General features: G+C 42.1%; 1 protein-coding gene across 1 annotated transcript in view; it reads left to right on the top strand.

The window, feature by feature from the left end:
* Positions 1–25,493, top strand: part of LOC138293487 (cytochrome P450 4B1-like) — a 229,601-nt gene that overhangs the window by 173,756 nt on the left and 30,352 nt on the right. The window contains exons 10-11 of the mRNA XM_069232725.1: positions 5,012–5,076; positions 11,467–11,549. Of these exons, the coding sequence (XP_069088826.1) occupies positions 5,012–5,076; positions 11,467–11,549 (148 nt within the window). The remainder of the gene's footprint in view (positions 1–5,011; positions 5,077–11,466; positions 11,550–25,493) is intronic.

Below are 25,493 nucleotides of genomic sequence, written 5' to 3'. Positions count from 1 at the left end.
GAGTAACAAAAACAGTAAAATCAGAGTCCAGCACACATCAACAACCTGGGGAACAGAGGCAAAAAGTTAAGGGAGACCACGCCAAGGATGAAAAGTCTAACACATGCAAATAGCCATGGAGGTGGCCACTGAAGCCAACACACAACATCTACAACAAAATCGCTGTAGACAACTTCCAAAGCACTTCAGGGTTTAGTGCATTGTCCACTAAGTTAAACACAGATTGTAAAGAGTTCTGGGACAGAACGTTCACCAAGTGGAAAATCCTTCTATCACCCAATATGGAGAAAGAATGATAGAGGATAAAGGGACAGCAAGCAAGGCACATCTGGTTCCAATTTCATTTCCCACCTCCTATACAAACCATCTGAACACATCTACAACCTCTAAACGATTTCAAATGAAAAGCAACATTGACGTGGAAAATTCCTGCCTGCTCATCAAGATTTACTCATCGAGTGAGCTCAAAACCCCACATATTATACACCTACCAGTCGCTATGAAAACACCCCACACCAGCAATGCATTGCATGCATTGCGCCACTTTGTAAACCCTTGCGCCACATTATGCCTCCGCCAGGCATAATGTATGCAAGGGGGCTGTTCCCCCATTAGGGTGGCCAAATAAAGGTGCAAAGAAATCTTAAGGATTTCTTTGCATCATTTTTATCAGCATTTTAACGCCTGCTCTGAGTAAGCGTTAAAACGAGGCGCCCATTGTTTTCAATGGGCTTATGGGTGCTTTGTAGGATTAGCATAAACATTTTTTACACTAATCCTGCAAAGCACCAAACTAGCATCAAATATTTTGACGCTAGTTCCCTAACTAACGCCATAGTGCGGCATATGTTAAATACGGTACAGGCATGGGGGCTTTAAAGGGGAGCTAAGGAGCACAAGGAAAGTGGCGCTGGACTAGGTGCACCTGTGTGAAATATATTTTCCCATGCTTCAGTCTTTACATTCAGAGAAGCTCTGTGGCTTTCCACATGTCCTCACCTTCCCTTCTTTGTCTATCGCTGACTTTTTCTGCTGAGAGAGGATGAGACATTTGTGCTTGCTATTGTTGTCTTTCATTTTGACCACCTTAGGGAGCCTGAATGATTCCCATACTGTGGGAGTTTTCATAAATGAGTTGGGATGACCTCTTCGGTATCACACACGTTTGTGAGAGAATAAGCAAGAGGTTGTAGTCTCAGGTTGGCATGGTATAGTTCAGCTTTGTTAGTTTATCTTATTGTTGTAATCTATGAGCCAGTTAGAGTGCAAACATCTCATTATTATGACTCTGCTTAAGGGTGAACTGGGAATGAGAGAGGCAAGAGAGACTTGGAGCCAGTCCTGGTTGCTTGGATTGCCGTACAGGAGGGCAACCACGCCCACCTCACCTACCAAAGATGGCCGCTGTTCATGGAGCTTCTGCACTAAATCTGACACGTGCTTTTAACAGGTGGTTAGAGTGTGCGGCCAATAAGATGTGGTATGGTGCAAACACTTTTTATTAGGGCACTGCTTTTATCCCAGATAAAGGGCCTTATTAATAGATAAGAAGCATGATCCTGAAGGCTTTTTTAACTTCCACTTACGTTTTAGTAAGAGCTCTGCTTACAAATTGCGTTGAGCCCACCCACTCATACTAGGTGCAGTGTGTGAGGATCCAGTGATGAAGCATGCCACCGAAGGGTACTAGTGGGTGAGGATCCTACTAATAAATCCATGTGATGCAAGGGTTGCACCATTTCACATGGGTGCAGATCCCTGTCCACGTTGGTATGTATTGAGACAAGAGATTTAGAAACTCTTATAATGTTTAGAGTTTGCTAACTGCGAGGCTTCCCCTCTCTTGTGTATTGATGGTACTATAAAGGGAAACTGAGGATTTTCCCTTTTTAGTTGCTTCTCTCTCCCTCTTATGTGCTTATATACTACCAACACTCCAACTCCAACTCACCAATATTTGTAGTTTGTTCAAAAACAAACCAGTTTGTACTCCTTATAAATGGCTGCCATTCTGGTTAAAGTAAGCCAAAATTAGATCCAAGAAGAGATGACATTTGTCACACAATTGCCCTTTTACAAATAATATCACAACAATAACAATACATCAATAATCCAACCTGAAAATAAAGACCCATTCTTAAAAAAGGGAGAAAATATTTTATATTGACACATCATCCCATTGACTGACATCCAGAATGATTAAACTGAAAAATGAGAGCCATATATAAATCCACAATCTTGGTATGGTGTTCACATCCCAAAATGGGGAAAGAAGATTAATCACATGAAGCCATCAATCAAAAATGGATACTAAGTAAGATGCGGAAAAGCAGTATATAAATCTACCATCGATGTTTTTACAGCCAATGTTGTGAAATAAGTATTAAAAATAACAAAATTGACCTCTAACACAAAAATTATCAATCACACAGAAATCTTTTATGTCTTTGAATCTTACCATCAACTGGCATACAAGGTGATTACTCAAAAATAGCAGCTGTATATACCACCGCCAACTTAGTATGAGTGTGTCCCAGTTGAAGGAAAAAATATATTTTATGCCCATTATATTGTAAAACAGGCAACAATTAGGAACTAAAAGCCAACAAGCTGTATATGCTCCTGCTCTCTTGAACTATTTAAAAAGGCTAGCTTATAATAGGGGTTGGAAAATACAGTATCCATTTAGTGGTCAAGAGTACAATCATTAGCCACACTCTAACCTCCATCCATCTAATTAGCCAAATATGTTCAGTCATCAAAAAAAGACAATTTCTACCATAACCTATTAAGAAATACAGATCCTCAGTATGTGTTACAAAGTTAAATTACAGTTAAGTTAAAATACATTTAATTACTCAGAGGTAATATGGACCTCAAAAAATAAAATAATTATTCAATAAGAAAAACAGTACACTATAGCCTATCTGTCTTTCTGCTGTGCAATTCCAGCCAACTGAGATACAGTTTATTCATTCGACAGTTATATAACCAGTAATAAGTCTCCTCATTATTCATGTATTTATTTTTTGTGGAGTTTTCTGTTGCCTTGTGATAACTTCAGTGAGTTTGGAGGTAGGAGGTACAATTTGCTTATTGGGAAGCGATGTTAGCATCCAACCATGCATGCTAACTGTCCCGTTGCTTTCATCATGTCCCTTGTTCCTAAACAATCTTAGTTGAAGGTGAGATTGAAAATTAAGTTTTCAGGAACTTGCTAAACTTCAAGTGGTTCTGCTTAGCTCCTGTGGTAGGATGAAGGGAGTGTCTCAGTCATTGTTCTCCTAAAGATCTCCTCCTGTGCTTCATTAGCTTGAAAGAGCAAATGTTCTACTGATGTACTGACAGAGAGTAGCGACTTTTTGTTGCTGTGGAGTAAATAGACATCCTGTACAGTTAAGCTGTCTCTTCGACCCAGTAAGCTTTGTGGGTGGTGCACAGAAACATGGCAGTGAAGGCTGTGAGAGCAGTTTTGATGTGATCCCATTGCCACAAGATAGGCTAGTAAAAGGCTCTTGTCAACTTGATTTGGTGATCATTTTAAAGAAGCGAGAGTAGGAGGAACTGCACATTTGCACTCTTTGCCACAGCATTGACCTACCGCAAAGGTGGGATAATTGTTGAACATATCCTAATTTGTTTTTGGCATGCCTCACCAGTTTGAATATAGATTTGTGGTCTTAGAGTCCCAAGTGCTCTTGAATATGTTGTCACCTTTCTATGATTTGGCTGAGGAATGGGAGGTTGAAAATACTCTGGCCTTTGGTCAGTACATTTGGTTTAGTAGCTGCATTTTTCAGAACAGTGTTGCTGGCCTGTTTTAGGGGATTGTGGCTCAAGACATTAACACTAAACAAACTAAACTGCAGTTCTCTTTCCTTTAACAGTAACAGACGCTTCAACTATTTTTCAGATTTATAACCTTTATTATAAGCATAAAATGTCTGTTTCATATTTGTCAGCATCCTTCACCAACAAGTTGATATTCAAGTGAATACTAGAGTATTCTATTTGTACCCACCAACTTGTCATCATTTAAGGAAATGAAGCAAAAAGAAGACAAAAAGCTGCAGTAATTTATGGGATCACTCAAGCGCTGAGAATGTTGGTCTAGTTCTCTTATGCATAGTCCTCAAGGCACTATAATGCCAGGTGTAGCAGAAATAACATCAGCCCCCTTTTGACCCCTGTTAACATAACATGTTGATTCCTTGTTTTACCTTTATTTAGCCTTCTATTTGCTAATAAGGGGAATTATAGAACGAAGACAAGGTTATTGGAGCTTACTTACTTTCTGTACTTGTCACTGCCTCAAAGGCCTCCAACATCAGGGGCATAAAGGTCAATGGCCATGCTACCCTGAAGTATATAGACAGGCGATGCAAAGCTTTCAGTTTCATGTAGGACATTATCTGTTGGTTTTGAACAATACGCATAATTTTATTTCCCAGAAAAATGCGAGGAACAGTGTCATGGGAAATCTGACCTATTGCTGAAAGGAACTCCGAATTGTGAAAGAGAAGAATTTTAGGGAGAGTGTCAAAGTATCTAATGTCAATAGTTGCAACTAGGGATAGTGATTGCTTCCCTTATGTTGCATCCTTTAAGACCTTTACACGGTCTTCAGCCACTGTGATTTAACCAAGCTAACTACTGATCTTGTCAAAGTAAGCATGCCTTTGGGGTTTACAAGATAGTTAAAGTGCCTGTTTATTAAGATGCTACCTTCCTAACATTTTCTATAATATGTTTTTAGAATTAAGATACAATTGCCCAGTGCTGCTGGCAAATAAGGGTTGTATGATGCCTGTTGTGGTAATGGAATCAGTATGAAATTGATGAGGTCTCACTATTAACACATGTATAATTTTGTGAAATTAAGCCAAGATGTATTACTGTTATTACTACAGAGGGTTTTATAGTATTTACAGTGTACATTTAAAGCTAAAGCATATTTTACGAATTCTTACAAGAAATCTGAACTACCTCTTTCCCTTTCAAATTTTAACAGGCTGTTTAGCATCGATAAGCATTTATGGCCTACACAGAAACCCCGATGTGTGGACGGATCCAGAGGTAAAAAGTTTTGTAGTAAATTTGCTTTGATAAACTGGTTGGTAATCCAGAAGCATGGTACAAAGATATGAAGCTGTGTGTGCTTTCCTGTATTAAAATCCTCAGCCTTAGTTTATGTAGGGTTATGAATATTGTGACGAGCACTGTTATACGCAAAGCAAAAGATAATCAAGGATGGGTTTTAGCTATAGACAACCAAGTAGTCTTTTGAGCTAGCTTGTATTGTCTATTGGGGAATGGTCCGTACCATTTTAAAGGTGTAGATCTCAAAATAGACAAACATTGGTAAAGCCTAGCGGCCTGGCCTTGGCTATGCAAATGCTTATGTTGCTGGTGCTAGCAGCCATTAGTGAAGAATAAAGTATCCAGAACCATTCAACGATGGCTGCCTGGCAGATGCACATGCACAGATAGCCATCTCTGAATGTTTTTGAATTCTTTCAGCAGTACGTACTGCTCCAAGGTGGTCAATGCATTGAAAGTGCGCCAGCTATTGTGGAGCTCTAGCAATATAAAACATTGAAATTGCAGATGACCTTCATGCTGGAACACATATGGACAGCCATTTTGTAATGATTACAGTTATAGTTTTACAAAAACTCTTCATACATGGCTTTATGTAGGTGAACAAGTAAGCATACACACAGACATCCATCTTGGAATGTTTTTGTCATAATTAATATTTTACCAGTCCATGGAGGTCAATCGCTATTTTGGAACAGTGAAATAATATTAAGGTATGTGCAAAATGCTAAATACACTAAGATGAGTGCGCAGCATAGTAGCAGTATGCGTTGAGTCGGTGGGCCCTTGCAAAACAACAACAAAAATAACCATTGACAAAGCCAATTAGTTTAAGTAATTTCAGGTGAATGTGTTCTTTGTTGTATCAAGTGTCTTATGTTATATGGGTGGATGCACAATCAGTGACAACACACACACAGGCACACATGCAGAAACATGTCTACTAGAAATAGTGCACCTCAGATATGACAGTCTGACACCATAGACTGCTATCCCAAAGACACACAGACTAACCAACATTGACTTTAGTCACCAAAACTGTCCCTCCTGGGATCATCTAATCTTCTAATAGGCTGTACTCACACAGGTAAAAATTTTTTAGGGTATGCAGATCTAGCAAAGGCAGCTCATACATCTCAGATGCTGCAAATCTTACAGGGATTGGTCCTGCAGTAGGAGAGCTACCTATTCTTCAGTAGAGGACACATAAGTCCTACCCAGAGTGAGTGAAGATAGATGTAAGCATATTTTGGTGGCTGATTCAGTGTTGAGTGACGAATGATGGTGTACATGACTGTGGTGTTATGGATGAGTGAGCAACATTGTGAGGTATGTAATTTGTGTTGCGAATGATGAATGTTGTAAAAGTGATTATCAGTGAGTGGTGTTAAAATTGGTTTTGATATGGTGGTTGCTGATGGGAATATGCAAGTGAATAGTGAGTCATATCTTTGGTTGAGTTAGGATGTGAATGGCTGTGGATGAATAGGTGGTGGGTATAGTAGTGAGTTATATTTCACGTATGTTTGGTTGATGCAGCAGGTAAGAGTGAATCAATGTAAGCATATGGTGTTGAGCGATATTACTAGCTGATACTTTATTTGTGTAGGTGACTCAGTGTTACAACTGAGAGAACAGATGTTGAGGCAGTGGCATGTTTAGGTATGTGGTTAAGTGGTGGTGAGTGATGAATGATTCAAGTGGCTGATGGATGATTTAAGACCCAAAAATTATGAACTGTGTGTGAGCAAAGGGTGACCGGAGAAGAGTGTGCAGAACACGAATGGCAAATCTTTATGCTCATCTAACTTTTCCAAACTTTCTGCATGGCAAAGTACTTGAGGTGAACACCCCTAGCCACTACTAATTAAGATCAACTCTAGTACAACTTGACCATTATAGCAGCTATAAGAAAAAAACACAGATTAAAGGCAGAACATGGGGAAAATAGCCAGAGACGGTATGGGCTGCATATGCAGACTTGAGCAACATGCAAAGCTGATCCTCTTCACTGCTGAACCCACATAGCAGTAGGTGGCCCGAGAAGGCAGTGCAAAACCACACAGATAGTTTGCAACATAAACCAAGCACTTCTAGAAATGCATATGGGCTCACCAGCTCAGCATCATCATTCTTACAGGGTATGACCCCAACTTTGCCACCCTCACACTATGCCTAGCTAAATATCTCTCTTTACCACAGAAAGACCCCTCGCAGCGGGACCCTCATTACAGATAAGGCAAACTTTTGTTGTTTACACCCTGGTGCCCCTTTAAATAGGTGCCCCATGTACAAACAGAGAATGCTATGCCCTCAAGGCAGTCGTGAACTCGTTCTGTCCTGGGGGCAGTGCATTAAAGTAAAATATGGAGCTGCTGCTTCAGATCCTAACCCTGTTTCAATGTGCAGGTGGCAACCCACCTGCTTTTTGAGGAGGGATTAGAGGTTGCTTGGCAGGTAGGCTGTGCAGTGAGTTGTGGCGCACTTGCGAGGGGATATGGTAGTCTACGGGACCCCATTTCCCCCCCTCCAGTGGGCTGCCATCAGGGGGCACACTGGCACCTTTTTGTGGTGCACTTTCAGTGCGCCTCCTGACAGCATCTTTGACAGCAATATCAGCATTACAGAATGGGCCGCACAAGCGTCTGCAGCCCCTTCTGTATTAGCAAAGTGCCCCAGGGGTGCACAAAGTGGCACACATGCCTGTTGTGGCCCCCAGGGGCACTTTCAGTTATATGGCCCCAGATGTCCTGAGCTATATCTGGGGTGAGTAACTCAAGTTCCTGGTTAGAGCGATAAGGTGTTATTTTAAAGATTATAAGCCTTAATTAGAGTTTGGGGACGGTATACTCCATCACAAACATAGCAGATAATCCTGCCACTACACCATAAGTACATAGTAGCCTATGGCATTTGAAACCTGTCGGTCTCTGCTACTTTTAAATAAGAACTTATGTTTCCAGATGCACAATAGCCACTACTTAACATTTCTTAGACTTTAGCTCAGTATCTTGCCCTCAAATAGACACTACTACACTTTCTTTGGTACAAGCATCCCACCATGTTGGGAGTTACCTATGAGACATTTTGAATACTTTGATCGATTCAGTACTGAAAAATGGTAGGATTTATACTCACTCCACAAATTGTGATTTTTCATGTAAGGACTTCAAGGATATCCTGTTTGCCAGAAGAATTGGGTGGGCCGGTCCTAAAAATAAGATTGGGAAGGGCGACTGTATTATTATAAATGTCAGATATCCCGCCCTGACTAAAAGACTTCTCTCTAGCCATCGCTCTCCTGTCTTTAGTGCCGGTTCTATGGGTATGGTTCCCTTGGGCTATTTTTATGATCACATACGAGTGTGTACTGGGGTCTCTTCTGGATCTGGTAGGAATCTCCCCCTGGGTCAATTCAGCCTGCAGGCATATAGTAGAAGAAAAAATAGCAACCTATCCCTGGAAGGGGTGGATTGACAACGTGCCAAGGCACTGGCTATACAAGAAGAGGTGCCCCCACAGTGTAATCTTATCTCATGGAATATTGCGGGCTATGACGCTAAGTTATCTGATCAAGCATGGGTTGGGTGTGTGGCTAACTATGATGTTATAACTTTCAGAGAATCCAGGAGACCAAGAGGGAGGGGGAGGCTCTAAGGAAAAAATCGATCAGGGAATTTACTATGCTAAAGATGTGGGTGGGCCCTGAGCGATATCTCTCAGAAATCAAGGATGTGAGGGAAAGGTCTCTCATAACTCGATTCCGCTTGGGGATCATTAGAAGTAATTTGTGCTTCCCCGTGGGTCAGTTTGGGGAGAAATGTATTAGACCCTGCCCCTGTGATGGGGTGTCCCATCAGACCTTAATCCATTTTACACTGTTCTGTGTCTTTTATGCACCATTTAGAACCCGATTTCTACTACCGCTCCTTAGGCCCAAGGGTTTTGTGCAATACCGTCCTGCTTTCATGTGGCTGCAAATGGCCTCAGATGTACTGGTATGGAAGGGCCTGGGATCATTCCTGAATGGAGCTACTACTTGGCGCAAAAACGTTGAATTTTTAGAATGATTTTACTTATTTGTTTTCCAGTTTTTATGAATGAGGTTTTTATCTTCTTATGTTTTTTTTTTTTATATATATATACATATATATATAATTATATGTACGTGTTTTTATGATGAGTGCTTTTATTATATATGGTTTTTATTGGTATTTTTACAATGTTTTGGTGATTATGTGTTGTAATGGATGAATTTTTTCATACCGAATAAAGCTTCTTCTTCATACTCACTCCACACTTTTTGTTGCATCCTGTCTTTTTCATGCCCTCCTCTTTTTTAATCAATGTTTCTCTTTCCATTTGATCGCCCTTGCTCACTCCCTTTCATTTATCATAGGCTTCCGTTTTGTCTATCCCCCAGTCTTATTATGTCTGCATTACTTGTGATGCTTTTCATTTGCCTTTCCCCTCACTCTCTCTCCTCCTACAGCCTCATTCTGTATATAATGTTTTCCTTCTCCACACCCCTTAGCGCTCAGTTGAACTTGCTGGGGCATGACTGTGATTTAGGCCATGAAGAGCTATGCACTGTGTCTTGTTCTTGCATGGAAGACCTGGCTGCATTTTGGAAACTGACTCAATCTCATGTAATACCTGCCTTTTCCACCATTGCCCTAAGTGATGGTATATGTGAGACCACTTTAGCCCCATCCTTTCCTCACACTTGTCCCCTAGTTGTGGATCTGTATTTAAATGTGGGGCTGTTTATGGTGTGCACAATGGGAGGAAGCTTTCACTAACAAACATAAAAAAATCTGCTATAGCCAACTAATCAAGCCACTATTCAGCTGTAATAGAATAATTGTTCAGATAAAAATAACTCATTAGCCTTTTTTCAGGAGTATCGCAGTGATAAAAAGCATTGGAAGTCATTAGATTTAGCTTTTGTATATTGCATGCATGGGGTGTACACAAAAGTGTTTGTAAGTAGACGCACGTATACAGCATCTACATATTCACATAGTCCAACATACCTGCACAGGTACATTTTCACTAATTCCAAAAGACATACAGGCACCAGTACACCTATGTCAAAAGACAAGCAGACATATGTATTCCTGTGCAGAATAGGCAGATGTGCATTAGGGGCCAGAAGGTAACTTGCCTGACGGTATCACTGAGTGACGTACAGTAGACGACCGTGTGACAATGTGTATAAGGGGAGCCTTGGGTGATGTGCAGCAGGGGGCACTGAGTGATGCATCTAATCGGTGAAAGGGAAGATACAGTTCAGAGGAGCTTGACTGCTGTACCATTCCACCTCATAGGAAGTGATTTTATTGTAATGCACGAGGGACTATTTTATTAATTAAACTTTATTGTCACACTCAGTTATTTACCTATTACATACACTCTGTACAGAAAACAATGTTTTTTTCTGCAACAGGCATTTTCAATGCTTATATCAGGAGGTGAATGGTGGAGAACCATTGTTTTATACAATTCCTATATATCCCAGGTTCTGAGGAATACAGGGTATCTGCATATTTATTTACAGGCTTTGCCACAGCACAATATTTTTTTTGCTGGGACCTTATGCCCTCTCTAATAATGGTAAAAGCAAAACTACCACTTTACATAAAAAGCCAGAACTGGCTGATGCAGTCACACATGACACGGGTCACTTGACAGGAGGACATATGGATGGATTGAAAACATTTTTTTTTAAAGTAAACAATTTGCTATTTATTTAGTGTGGACATGTTATTTAATCAATTCCAGGAACACCTTAGTGATGTGTGGTTACCACCACCATTTTGAACTTTTTTGCACTTTAAAAAAGGTGACGAAATACAGCAATGTTTTTTGCATCTTTACTTTTTCTGCTTTACTTATTGTCATTGGGGTGGTGCTGACTTTTGAAATGCTTCGAGTGCTTATGTTTTCTTTTGAAAATATTGCTTGTTTTACGTTTTGGGCAGCTGTTCTCTACTCTTTTAGGGTCCGCTTTCCAAAGAAGAGTGTCAGTAAAAATGTAAATTACTTACATTCACCCTTCTCTTTGCATGTTTCCATAGCTCGCCTTTACTTTTCAGTGCCGTGTTGGGTTGAGAAAACATAACACACAAGCTTAGTCTAATTAAGGCATTGTATTGTCTGACGTGACTGATGTCTGTGAAATATTAAATTGTTGTTTACCAAAGGTGTATCAATGAAAAAAGCCACCTCCATGGAAAGGATAGAATGGAATACATTTCCAAAGCATGAATGTGTCAGTTAAAGCAGTTGCTAGGTCTGCAATTCCAAGTAATTCCATAACCTATGTTGCTTGTTTTTATGACTGTGTCTGCCTTTTTTTTTTAGGTGTTTGATCCAATGAGATTTTCACCAGAGAATTCTTCCCAAAGACATTCGCATGCATTCCTGCCTTTCGCTGCAGGTTCAAGGTACAGTTCAAGCAATGATTCAATGTCTTCAAAAACAAAGCTGGGTCTTCACTAGAGGAAATACTGCCTGAGTGGCATTAGAGCAACAAGACAAAAGCAGCTGCTGCAAAACCAATTTTGAAGTAATGTAGGCAAAATGAATCTAGAGTGTGGCCTAGGTCTTAAATGTTCAAGGGAGAAAGTTAGACAACAATGCAGCAAGGGGTTAAGTGCATAAGTGCACCCACAAACCTACACGGCATCCAGCCGTAAATTGTACTGAGCATGCTTTTTACATTACTCTACATAAGTATTGGAAACAAAAATGACAGTGGTACACAATACATCCAAATAAGAAAAAAGCAACATACATTACTGTGTTCCTTGAAGCAACAAACAACCATGCAAATACCCGTATATACAGGAATTGTAATAAATCCATGCCCTTACATCAATTAAGGGAAGTTAGAAGTTGTTTTGTTTGTATTAGTTAGTGTCAACGGGCATTTCCTCCCCGTTACAGATGTAGTGTCTCATCAAGACCAACAATTTAATGGGACACCTAAAAAGATAAATGGAAAAGTAATGACTACTCCGCATATTACAAGGGTACCATGTCAAAATAAGTGTCTTCCTCAGAGCTTGCAATGGATAAGGACCAACAACACCCAAAGTGGTTTAAAGGAAGGCATTAAGTTCCCAGGGGAACTCAAACTCGAGTTGAAAACAATTATATGGCAGGTTTGTGGATAAAACCTTACAAAAGAAGGGTACCAAAAATAATGCACAAATTTAGGCATTTCCACTTACCCCCCAAAAAATGAAACACAAGTGCCGCCGGAAAGTGTGCACAATAGCCAGAATGTAGTAAGTTGTTTCTGAAGGAAACGATCACAATATGGTGAAGTGAGCTCCTAATTCGAGCTTCCAATCAACCTTAAACCGGCGCCTATGCCGGAATATTAACGCCAAGGATCATAAGTGAAGGTAGGAGGTCGCAGCCATCTCCTAGACTCGGTTCAGTTGTGGTTGAGAGCATCAATCTCGCATACTTGTCAGTGTCAGAAGACGCCAAGCGCTCTTCCAAGGACACTGGCGAATGCCAAAGTGGGGCTTTGAAGCGCACCCCAGACCTATGGGCTCGTGGAAGAGATACATCTGTGCAAGCCAGCGGCTTTCTAGAGAAGTCAAACAGAGAAAAGGGTCTGCTACTAGTTACTATTACAGTTAGAAGAAACCCTTTCATCCGAACTAGGAATTAACAAAAACATGTTTTGAATATTTCTAGATTCCATTAAAGAAATGCATGTGGAATTTATGAATCAGTGCAATGCAAACTTGACCCTTCCTAGGATGATTATCTTTCTCAGTTAGGTTTCTTTTTAAACTGTTGTGGGCGTGTTATATGCCACTAGTCAAGCTTTGTGTCTCTTATCATGATATTACCATCAAACTCCAATAAGCAAACATGGTTCTTGAGGTTGATTCTGAGAATAAGCTTAATTTACAGGTCATGAAAGACCCAAGTATGGTTGCAGTATTTGGACCTGAAAGGACATGTTACCAAGTTGAGCGCTGTGGTGATGACCCTGCTGCACCTAGCCTGAAAAATTATAAGCGGTTGCAGGCCCACCACAGTTTGGCAGGAAATCTCACAGTGAATAAATTATTTTCTAAGTACTACTCTACTCCCCCGGTTCTAACTAACCAGGACAGATTGATTAGATAGGCAGGGACCACATATGAATTCATCTGCAGTAAACAGCCAGCATGTGGTCACTAGATGCGTGGGTGCAGCTGGCATGCTGGCTTGTCAGAGCCAAGCTGCAGGACAAGTGACAGAGTCATTGAAGCTGCAGTTTAAACACTGTTCATTCTTATGGTTTTTTTTTCTGAAATGCACAGTGATCAGCACAAAGGCAAGATTAATGGCAGAATTTTTCATTTTCGCATGCCATAGTTCATTTTAGTTCCTACTTATTCTGAGTTACAGCCTTTTTAAATATAATTGAAAGTAAAACTGATTATGGTTTTGCAACAAATTACTAACTTCATTTTGGTGTAAATAATTTTGTTAAAAAAAATCCCCCTTTTATTCTTCAAAGCACAACCATACTATCTTTTACATGTGAAGGGGCAAAGCACTACGGAATTAAGCAGTTTGTGTGATGGGAGATGGTGATGGGATGGGAAATGGTGTGGCCGTATATTATAAGGAATAAGGGGCCAGATGTAGCAACCCGTTTGCGACTCGCAAACGGCAAAACTCGCCGTTTGCGAGTCGCAAACGTGGGTTTGCCATGCAGAAATGCATATTGCGAGTCGTTACCGACTCGCAATATGCATTTCCGACTCGCAAATAGGAAGGGGTGTTCCCTTCCTATTTGCGAGTCGCTGTGGGATGCAATACCATTTGCGACCGCGTAAGCGGTCGCAAATGGCATCGCAGTTACCATCCACTTCAAGTGGATGGTAACCCACTCGCAAATTGGAAGGGGTCCCCATGGGACCCCTTCCAGTTTGTGACTGGACCCAAAAATATTTTTTCAGGGCAGGGAGTGGTCCAAGGGACCACTCCCTGCCCTGAAAAAATACCGAAACTAAAGGTTTCGTTTTTTTTTTAAGTGCAGCTCGTTTTCCTGTAAGGAAAACGGGCTACACTTAAAAAAAAAAAACTGCTTTATTTAAAAGCAGGTCACGAACATGGAGGTCTGCTGACGTCAGCAGGCCTCCATGTTAGCGAGTGTCTATACTCGCTATGGGGCCGCAATTTGCGACCCACCTCATGAATATTCATTAGGTGGGTCATTGCGACCCCATAGCGAGTTGCAGTCGGTGTCTGAGACACCGTACTGCATAGCAAATTGCGACTTGCAATTTGCGAGTCGGATGGACTCGCAAATTGCAAGTCGCAATTTTGCTTTTTGCTACATCTGGCCCAAAATACAGTTTGCCATACACTCAAGGATATTCAAGTCACATTGGAGTTGCATGAATTTACCCTGGCCTCGCTCCTCTCTGTAGTCACAGTAATCCTCATTACCTCAGTAAATAGTCTTCTAAATTACTGAAGAGGGTACTTTATCCCCTTTATAAAAGGAAACTCTAGAACTCCTGTTTGTTATTTGGATGTTGTCTGTACTGTACAGCAACTAATAATAAATAAGTCAAAAAATGCAGATTGGCTATACATTCTGTTGCTAAGTAAAAGCATTTTCTGAGGAAAGTTAGGGACGTCTAAAACCAAACATTATTGTTACACATACATTCTAACTGCATCCAACTTCCTGTGATGTGATTTGGACACAGCAAATTTGTGGCCAGGCAGTACAAATCAATAAAATACAACACATAAAATACATTTTTCATTGCCAAATGAGTGCCTGTTCCTGTACTGTAGCGAAAAGATAACGGTAAAATAGCAACATTGGAAAGAGAGAGGAGGCTGTTCTTCTTGTAGGTCAATTCATGAGGTGTAATGGTATGTTTTTAACGCATATCAGGCATATTGTTTGAGAACTCTGTTAAAGTAGCTATGACACTTTCATGGGGGCATCAAGCCAAACCTGCCTGGACATAATATGTTTCAGTAGCTCCCATGTTTGTAATTATTGGTTTAATATTTTGTCTGAGTTGTGGACAGCAGTTTGCCACTAAGATGAAGTTTTCCACACTAAAACACTTTTGACAAGCATTGACAAAGCCAATGGGTCAGGCGTTGGCCGGCAGCTTTTGGGCAAGTCTTGTTTTGTTTTTTCTTGTTTTATTAACCCCTTCCCTCCATGGACGTAATTGTTACGTCCAGTTGTGCTGTACTGAGGTGCCATGGACGTAACAATTACGTCCTGGTATAGGACCTCGGGGGAAGTGCTGGTGCTCCCCCGAGGGCTTCCTTTCCACCCCCCTAGAACAGGGCTGGAAGAGGAATCACTTCCCTTTCCACCCCGAGAGTGACGTCTGATGACGTCAGCACGACAACGCACACTGACCTCATTCAAGGTCAACTCCCAGCAACCTGAGGAGAAACTTGTTAGCTTCTCCTCGGTACAGGGAGCAGAGGAGGTAGAGAGGCATGAAAAGGGAAGGAAAGGCTTTTCCTTCCCTTTTCGTGTCTCTCTGTGCATTCCTGCAGCGTGATCATATAGCGATTGTGCTGCAGGAATGCTCACTAGACACCAAGGAGTTTGTTTACTTTAGGTAAACAAAGAAGGGTAGCAGCCCCCTGGGCAAGGGATGCTCCCCAAGGGGAGCAATTTATTATAAGGCCTATATTAATTAGCCATTAGGCACCAGGGATTTTTTTTTCTATATTGATAAGGGGAGAGACCCCTTAGGCAAGGGTCACTCCCAGGAGGTTAATTTTTTTATTAGGCCTTTTCTGCCTCCCCAGGGGCAGATCAGCCTATAGTAATAGTAATTAGGCCAATCTGCCCCCAGTGGGGGCAGAAGCCAATAGACACCAGGGAGTTTTTTATTTTTTTATTTATATTGATAAGGGGAGCAACCCCTTAGGCAAGGGTCACTCCCCGGGGGGCTAATTTACTTATTAGGCCTTTTCTGTGCCCCCCTCCCCCCTGGGGCCAGATTGGCCTATAATAATTAGGCCAATCTGCCTGCGGGGGTGGGGGCAGAAGCCACTAGACACCAGTGATTTTAATTTTTTTAATTTATATTGATAAATCCCTTAGGCAAATTGTTTTTAGGCCATTTCTGCCCCATTTGGCGGCAGATTGGCCAATTTCTATTAGGCCGATCTGCCCCGGGGGGGGGGGGGGGGGGCAAAAACCAGAAAAGAGAAAAAGGTAAGAAATTTAAAGAAAGCACGCAGGAAATAAGGAAAGAGGAAGAAAATAAGAAAATGATAGAGGAAGAGGAAGACAAGAAATACAAGAAGGGAAAGAAAGAAAGAAGGAAGTAAAGAAAGAAGGAAACACATACAGGGTTGTAAAGGCAGAGCATGCTCATAAGCGTATATTTAGAGTTCATGTGAACTGCTCTTATTGTGTGATAAAGCAGTAGTCAGATAAACAAAGGCCACTTCCTAATGAATTTGCAATGCCATTGGCAGGAGGCAGGAACTGGTAAAGCTGGAGTGTGCCCTGTACTGTTATATGTTAGAAGGTTTCCTGCTATCAAATCAGCCTCTAAAAACAAAGGCAACATTAAAGTAATGATAAAATAAAAACTAAGACTCTGACACTGACGGGAACTATCTTGCATGTGGATGTGCGTCTTGTGAAAGACTAAATGCAGTCACTCAGAGTGAAGTTAGCCAGTGGCTAAAGAAGGCTGACCCATTCCCCATGCTGTATGGTATAGTTGACGGAAGCCAAATGTAAATCAAAGACAGACGAGCGGATGAAGAGAGATGGCTGAAAGCCACTTAATGTAACTATATTATAAATATAATTCTAGTAAAATCAAAAGGCCTTGGCTAAAGCCAGACCTAAAAAGTGTAAAGATCTGCTTTTTTGTCTCCAGCATCAGTATGACATCAAACAAGGGTGGTAATTTGAATATTTTATTACTTTATTTAAGTGTCAAACAAACAAGTTACTTACCTTTGGTAACGCCTTTTCTGGTGGATACATTAGCTACCTGTGGATTCCTCACGTTATGACTTCTCGCAATGCACCAGCATTCAATGGCAATTTTTCTTCCCAGCTCTGCACGTGAACGAGGACGTCACAATTGCCCGACCCTACGCAACTCCGTCTGATGTCATCGTGACAATAAAAGGTCCTCGCTGGCGTGCTGACGTCAGTTTTCACCATTTTTTACGAGCCTTTGAGGCAAACAGGTGATCACCAACTTCACAAACTCAATATATATACATCAATCAAATATAATATTTATTCAAATAAAAAGAGCAAAGACAAATATACATATACACCTAAAGAAATGTTGGTATGATCAGACTGGCAAGGGGGAGGTGGGTGGGACTGTGAGGAATCCACAGGTAGTTAGTGTATCCACCAGAAAAGGCGTTACTGAAGGTAAGTAACTTGTTCTTCTGATGGATACAACTACCTGTGGATTCCTCACCTTTTGAATAGAGTTCCAAAGCAGTACCGCACTCGGAGGCGGGTGCTGGAATGGTCACACCAAGAAATCCTGCAGCACAGATCGTGCAAAATGGCCATCCGTCCTAACCTCTGAGTCCAAGCAATAATGCTTAGCGAAAGTGTGGAGGGAAGCCCAAGTTGCAGTCTTACAGATCTCAGCAACCAGGACACCTCTTGCCAAGGCTGAAGTGGCAGACTTAGCCCTGGTGGAATGGGCCCTGATACCAACAGGAGGAACCTTCTTTGCCAAAGAATAACAGAGTTTAATGCAAAGAATTACCCACCTGGACAGTGTTCTCTTGTGGACTGCCATTCCTTTCCTCTTCCCCACATAGCCAATGAAGAGTTGATCGTCCACTCGAAACTCTCTGGTCCTTTCAATATAAAAGCTTAAAGCCCTCCTTGGGTCAAGCCGATGCAGTCTCTGCTCCTCTTTCGATGGATGGGGAGGAGGGTAAAAGGATGGGAGTGTTATGGATTGCCCCGTATGAAATGGAGTACCTACCTTTGGTAGGAAAGCCGCCCTGGTTCTAAGCACCATCTTGTCTGCATGAAAGGATGTGAAAAGGGGTTTTACACTAAGAGCCTGTAGCTCACTCACACGCCTAGCAGACATGATTGCTGTGAGGAAAACTGTCTTGAAAACCAATAACCTTAATGGGCAAGAATGCAAAGGTTCAAACAGTGAACCCATCAGAAAAGTGAGAACTAAATTCAAATCCCACTGAGGCATAGCAAACGGAGTGGGAGGAAACTTGTTAGTTAACCCTTTAAGGAACCTAAGAACTATAGGGGACTTAAATAAGGAAGGTTGATCAGGAAGGCAAAGAAAAGCCGACAGCGCTGATAAATAGCCTTTCAGCATTGCAACTGCGCAACCCTTCTGTACCAATGAAGGTGCAAAAAGCAAAATATCAGATAAATGTGTCTTTAAGGGATCAATTTGTCTCTCTCCCCACCAAGTAACAAATTTTGCCCATCTACCGGCATAGACAGTCTTGGTGGAGTGTCGCCTGGCTGATAAAATAACGTCCACCACTTCTGGCGGGAGATAAAAATAATTCAGATTGCCTTGTTCAACCTCCAGGCATGTAGGTGCAGGCTCTGGAGTTGGGGGTGTAGAACCTGCCCCTGCGACTGAGAGAGGAGGTCTACCCTGTGAGGGAGATGGAGCGTAGGGCACAGTGAGAGTTGGAGAAGGTCTGTGTACCACACCCTTCTCGGCCAATCCGAAGCTATTAAGATAAATTGGGCCCTTCTCAGCCAATCCGAAGCTATTAAGATAAATTGGGCCCGGTCTCGGCAAATCTTCCTCAGACCCCGAGGAATCAAGGGTATGGGGGGAAACGCGTAAAGCAACTGGCCATTCCAGGACATCTGAAACGCGTCCCCCAGCGCTCCTTGCACCGGATACTGGAGGCTGCAGAACGACTGGCAGTGTGCGTTCTCCTGAGTGGCAAACAGGTCTACCTGAGGAAACCCCCACATCAGGAAGATGTAATAGATCAGGACTGGATGGAGCCGCCACCCGTGATCGGCCGAGAAATGCCGACTGAGACTGTCCACACGCACGTTCAGAACTCTGGCCAGATGGTTTGCTACTAAGCAAATCCGATGTCCTGAGCCCAGGACCAGAGCCGCAGAGCCTCCCCGCAGAGGAGGTACGACCCTACTCCTCCCTGCTTGTTGATGTACCACATTGCTGTAGTGTTGTCCTTCGAGTGACCGTGAAGGGAGGGGAGGAAGGCCATGAGAGCCAGACGTACCGCCCGCAATTCCAACAGATTGATATGAAACATCTGTTCCGCTGGAGACCAATGACTTTTGACCTCCGGGTCCCCCAGATGTGCTCCCCACCCTAGAGTGGAAGCATCCGTTATGACCGTGGCCACCGCAGGTGGTAGTGAAAAGATTGCGGTCCACAGCCCACCATCGTAGATCCACCGCAGCGTCTCTGGAGATCGTTATTGACTCCTCGAGATCCCTTTTATGTTGAAACCACTGCCTGTGGATGCACCACTGAAGAGCCCTCATGTGCCAGCGTGCATGAGTGACCAACAGAATGCAAGAAGCGAACAGACCAAGCAGACGTAGGACCTTGAGGACTGGAACAACCGCTCCATTTCAAAACATTGGAATCAACGCCTGAATGTCCTGAATCCGCTGAGGTGAAGGAAAGACTTCGTAAAGTTGGGAAAATTAACCCCAACCAGGACTTTGGGTTTTTGAAGCTTAGTTAATGAGATGCCTCCAGGCAGCGCGCATATGCTGTCACTTGGAAGCAAGCTATTGTTTATTAAGAAACCTCTAAAAAGGGGATTTTAGCCTAGCCATTACTTACCATTGGTTGATTTCATGTTCATTCTCATTCCCTTGCTTCTCCTTGGTTATCACCTGGGCTGTTGACTTCCTTTTCACTTACTCTTTGTGTTTTGTTTTGTTCTATGGTGCATGCACCAAGTACTGAACAATTAGCCCATTGATGTCCTTCCACCATTCACAATGGGATTGAGGTAGTTCTTTTCTTGCTCCGTTGCTGTAGTTTGTCCTCTTTCTTTCATTGTTGTAACTTGTCCCCTCAGTGTCCGTCGTTATTGCTCTTTGGCTTAATTTTCACGCCCACCTACTTAATTTCTACGTAGCACTCTCTATGCAAAAATACCCAAGGATACCTATTTTATCAACTTTGGAGGCATGAAAGGCGAAACTAGTCCTTTCAAAATTGCTATGACCAACAGGGTTTGCACTGATATATTTTTCCCTAATATGTGTAATTTGGACAACGTGGCTTGTAGCCATGAGTTTTTGCCTCTCTGCATGTGCCTGCAGTGCTGCACCAAGGATGTCTCCAAGAGGCTGTGAATCCATATCACTGGGCCTTTGTGTGCAAAAGCAGGCTGTCTGCAAATGTTTACTTTTACTTTCAGTGCTGCAGGATGCTTTATTCGCTCCTTAAGTAACATCAGAGTAATTTGACGCTCACTGACCTACATCTCGGCATCCTCGTCTACCTGCTTACTGAGTGTGTATGTCCCGCTAAACCTCCGTTCTCCTCCTCAGAGAGCCTCTGCATGAACTTCTACAGAAGCTGCTGCTGCGCTTGCACTTTTCGATCCTTTTGTGCAAGGCCGGACTGGCCATACCAGGCATGAGGGGTGTGTTACTGTAAATGGGGGGGGGGGGGGTAGTTTTGCAGCGGTGCAGCATTTTTAAAAGAGAACTGCAGAGTTCCTTGTATATCCAACAGTTTTCAGGCAACAGAAATGGCAAGATAACTCTGGTGGTTAATGAACCTGTTAGAGAGAGATCAGAATTTTGTCTAGTGAAAACTTTGACTCATCTATGGTATCGCAGACATTTAACATGCTTACTCAAAAGAACATTTACTATGCACATCACAGAACAGTATTTTATGCGCAGTGCTCAGTGGGATACAGCCTTTTTTACTGAGCTCTAGCACAGTGAGCTATGAACTGTCAACAGAGAGCTGCATTCAAAATGCATGATTAGAAGGTTATGTTTTTTCCTAGTCTTTGATTATCCTAATTTTGCTTTAAAGGGTTTGTGTAGAAATAAATTGTTACTCGTAAAGTCAACCCTAACCACTGTGTTAGGTTCTGAATCCTGAGTTTATACTTCCCCAGACCAAGCATTATTAAAAAATGCCTACCATTATGGATGACATGTGACTCCTACACCTTGTAGTTCCCTTTGTCAACATTTTCTATACACTGATTTACACACATATGATTCTAGCCCTTATTAAGAGGTTGGCAGGCGGCAGAGGCCGAACGCCAAACTCTGTGGGTCGGAAAACCGCCACTATTATGAATTTTCCACTCTACAAGGGTCATAATGTGGAGGCTGGATCGCTGCTTTGGCGGCGGTCTGACCTCTACCACGAGTCTGGTGGTCCGAGGAATGCCACTCTCGTAATGAGGGGCTCGATGTCTCTGTATGTACATGTGATATAAAGTGCTCAAACACCCTACGTTGGTAAGAGAGGTGCAATACAGCAAATGAAATACATGTGAGAGAGTGTCTATGTAGAGGTGAGAGCAACTGTAAGGGGGCGATGGTGAGGGAGTCATTGAAGAACCTCAATAAAGATTGCTGTATCCTGATGCGCTGTAAGGTCATCATTTTCTGTTTATTGGAAAATGCTACAAACTTTCAAACACAGTTAAATTTATCAACTTCTTTTCCGACTTTATTGTTCATCTCACAGACGCTTGTACCATTTTCTGCATTTCACAGATACGCACTCGAAATGTTCAGTGCAAGTACAAGGCCACTGAGTCATAGTTTTCTATACATTATTTTACCTACAATTGAGAATTCTCAGTTACTTAAATAAAAGACTACTTCAGCCAGAATGCAATGTAAGCTCAAAATGTGTGATGCAAATAGTACCTCACCTACTTAGTTTTTTCTCTAAATTCCGGTATCTGTAGTCTTGAGTTCTTAGTTATTTAAATAAAGTCTAGATTTAGCAGAATGCAATGGAAACAGGACTGAATGAGCACCTGGCATATAACATGATGAGGCTGCTCAAGACCTGCTTTCCTGCTACTCTGTCACTTTGGTGCTGGTTCAGACTGTTGTTTGTGCAGTTAAACTGTGTGTGGTTTCCCCAGGTATTCAAGTAAACAAATATTTCGAAGGTCAAAATAACCTACCTGTGAAGAAAGTAACCATAGCCCTGTAAGCTGAAGCCCCACCTCGACCTGCTCTCCCTCTGAACCTGTGAGTGTTTTATTTGTTGCAGTTTTATTTAGTACAAACTCGACCCCAAGGTATTGGAGTGCTTTACATGGGCACCAGTTACATTGCAGGTGGTACTCATTGCTTCCATCTGCTCTCCCTACTTCTGTTGTCCATCAACTTGCTCCCAACCCCTCCCTCCCATCACCCTGGTGTGCGTATTGCCTCCCCACTGACCCACCCTCCCTCACTCCTGCCATTTTGCGTCATGCCTCCCTTCTCCTCCCCCAGTGTTGTCTCCCCCCACTGCGGAATGCGCCAATGCGCCAATGCGTGTAATTATGCACACCCTCTGTTGTCCATGTTGCCACTCCCACATGCTCTCCCTCCTTGCAGGCTCCCGCCCCTCCACCAATAAAAAAGTGCTATGATGCGGCAAGCAGTGACTGCATTATAGTGCTTTTTCTTTTGATTTTTTTAACTTTTACCTATGCTTCACAACATCTGGCCTGTATAAAAAGGCTTAAAGGCATCAAAAACCCAATAGCTCTCTCATAGGTGAGACTCATTGGCTTTGCCAGTGCTTGTTTGTTATTCCACAGAAACGCTATTAAAATTGTGTTTAATGCTGAGGAAGGTTCACTGGGAGTATGGATAAATAAAACATAATAATTGGTAGCATCATTATTTTTCAGTGTCTCACCTCCCTGACAAGATAGAAGAGAGAGGGCCATTTTTCAGACAGAGTAAATAATTTTGTTTAACTGTAGTAATGTTACAGAAAGCTTTAGAATAAACAGTACTTAAACATTTGGGCCTTCTTTATGACCGTGGCGTTATCGCAACGGTCGGACCACTGGTACCGCCACTTTTTGGCTGCCTGATGGCCTGGCGGTGCTGGCATTCCCACTCCACCAGGGCAGCGCTACCCTGGGGATAGTGACCCCCTTGTCTGCTGGCATTTACATGGTGGTTGCCCCACCATGTAAAGGCTCGCGGAGACGGAGTGCAGGGGCACTTGGCATGGGCAGTGCAGGGGCCCCCATGGCCAGCCCCGTCATGCTTTTCACTGTCTGCGAAAAGCGTGACGGGTACTGGTGCACCCTATGCACCACAACATTTCCACCGGCTCAATTATGAGCCGGCGTCAATGTTGTGGGCTGTTTCCTGCTGGGCCAGCAGGAAACTCTTAATAGGGGCACGGTAAGGGGACTGCACTGGCGGTAACCCAACCCCAGGAGTTTGGTGGCTGGGCTTTTCCACTCACCAAACTCATAATGCGGGGCTTGATGTGTGTAGGAGTCAAAGTAAAGCCAGAGTCTTGGTACATCACTTTATGACAAAGTTTATTAAGAGGAAGAACTTCTGATTTGTCAATATTTAATTTATAACCCGGAGACTAAAGAGAATTCATTTAGTAAATGAAAACATTTGGGAATAGTATGTTGAGGATCAATAACAAAAAAACAAGAACATCATCAGCATAAGTAGCAAATTTAGCTTTGATGTCTTTGTGTTTATATCCTAAAAGGTAGCATGATAAGTATGTTGTCTGAAAAAGGTTCCAGAGACAAAATGAAGAGCAATGGAGATAATGGACAGTCTTGTTAAGTACCTCTAGGCAATTCAAAATATGAGGATTGTAGGCCATTACCAAAAAAAGGGGCTGTAGGTGTGGGATTAAGTAAAACAATATATTTTACAATTTGTGGCCCAAAGCCATGCCATTCCAAAGGTCTAAGCGAAAGTCCCATTACACCTATAACTCTTGATGCTGTCTAAGCATCAAGAGTTATAGCTGCAATGGGAGTGGTATTTTTTGAGGCCATATGAATATTATTCAAAGTAGTTCTGGAGTTATCAGTAATGTATCTGCCTTTCACAAAGCCTGATTGCTCAAGACCAATGAGATCAGAAAGAAAGTGGTTGATTTGCAGGGCCAAAACCTTCTCACAAATCTTACAACAAGTATTAATGAGTGACAAGGATTTATAACTCCCACAAGGAGTCAAATCTTTGCCTTTTTTGCAGACATCAGACAAAGCAGAGCCTCTAGGAAGGTACCTTGCACTGAATTCGTTGAAAGAAATTGTTGGAAAAGTAATAATAATTTGGGGATAAGTATTGGTAGAAAATTAGGTGTAGAATTCCACGGAAAACCCATCTGGGCCACAAGCCTTATCTTTAAGGTAGTTGGTGAGATATTTTTTTCTGATGGATAAAGATCAATTGATTGATCATTCATTTTTGGAAGAGATGTAAAAAAAAAGTTGTCTAACAACTCTTCTGACGGTAAAGATTCTGAAGTTTATAACTGAAAAGAGAAGGGTTAGGCCTGGCAAGTGGGTTAAAATCTGCACACGCAGACACTGCAGTGGCAGGTCTGAGACATGTTTACAGGGCTACTAATGTGGGTGGCACAACCAGTGCTGCAGGTCTACTAGCAGCATTTGATGTACAAGACCTGGTCACCTTCAGTGCACTGTACTAGGGACTTACCAGTAAATCAAATATGCCAATCATGGAAATCCAATTACACATACATTTTACATAGGAGCACTTGCACTTTAGCACTGGATAGCAGTGGTAAAGTGCCCAGAGTAACAAAAGCAGCAAAATCAGAGTCCAGCACACATTAACAACCTGGGAAACAGAGGCAAAAAGTTAGGGGAGACCACGCCAAGGATGCAAAGTCTAACAGGTATAAAATCAAGAAAGGGGTCTAGAATCTCAAAGCCTGTATAGTGTCTACTGCCATTGTTTTAAACTTTTATATAGTTTGCTAATAATTTACCTGCTTTATTGTGTCCCCCATCATACTTAGTGTTCATTTTGAATAGAGTTCTGCATGTATACTGAATAGATTTCTTGTTAAATTCTAATTTTGCTTTAGTAAGATGGGTAAGTCCATTCTTTTGGTTGGAAGTAAAATATTCATGTTCAGGATCTTTGATATATTTCAGCAGAATAGAGGATTCTTAAGTGCCTTCCTTTTCCTAGTGGTCACATAATCAATAATAAATCCTCTGATGGTTGCCTTAAAGGTTCCCTAACAAACTTTATTTTAGTACCAGTGCTCACATTTCTGCACAAATGTTGTATCACGTAGTAATATAGTATTGAATCTTCACCTATTAGGACATGTGGTTTCTGTTAGTCAATCCATATCAGCTATAACTGGGGAATGATCTAAGAT

The sequence above is a fragment of the Pleurodeles waltl genome, chromosome 4_2, assembly GCF_031143425.1.
Source record: "Pleurodeles waltl isolate 20211129_DDA chromosome 4_2, aPleWal1.hap1.20221129, whole genome shotgun sequence".
NCBI lineage: Eukaryota > Metazoa > Chordata > Amphibia > Caudata > Salamandridae > Pleurodeles > Pleurodeles waltl.
This window is presented reverse-complemented; position numbering and strand designations above follow the sequence as displayed.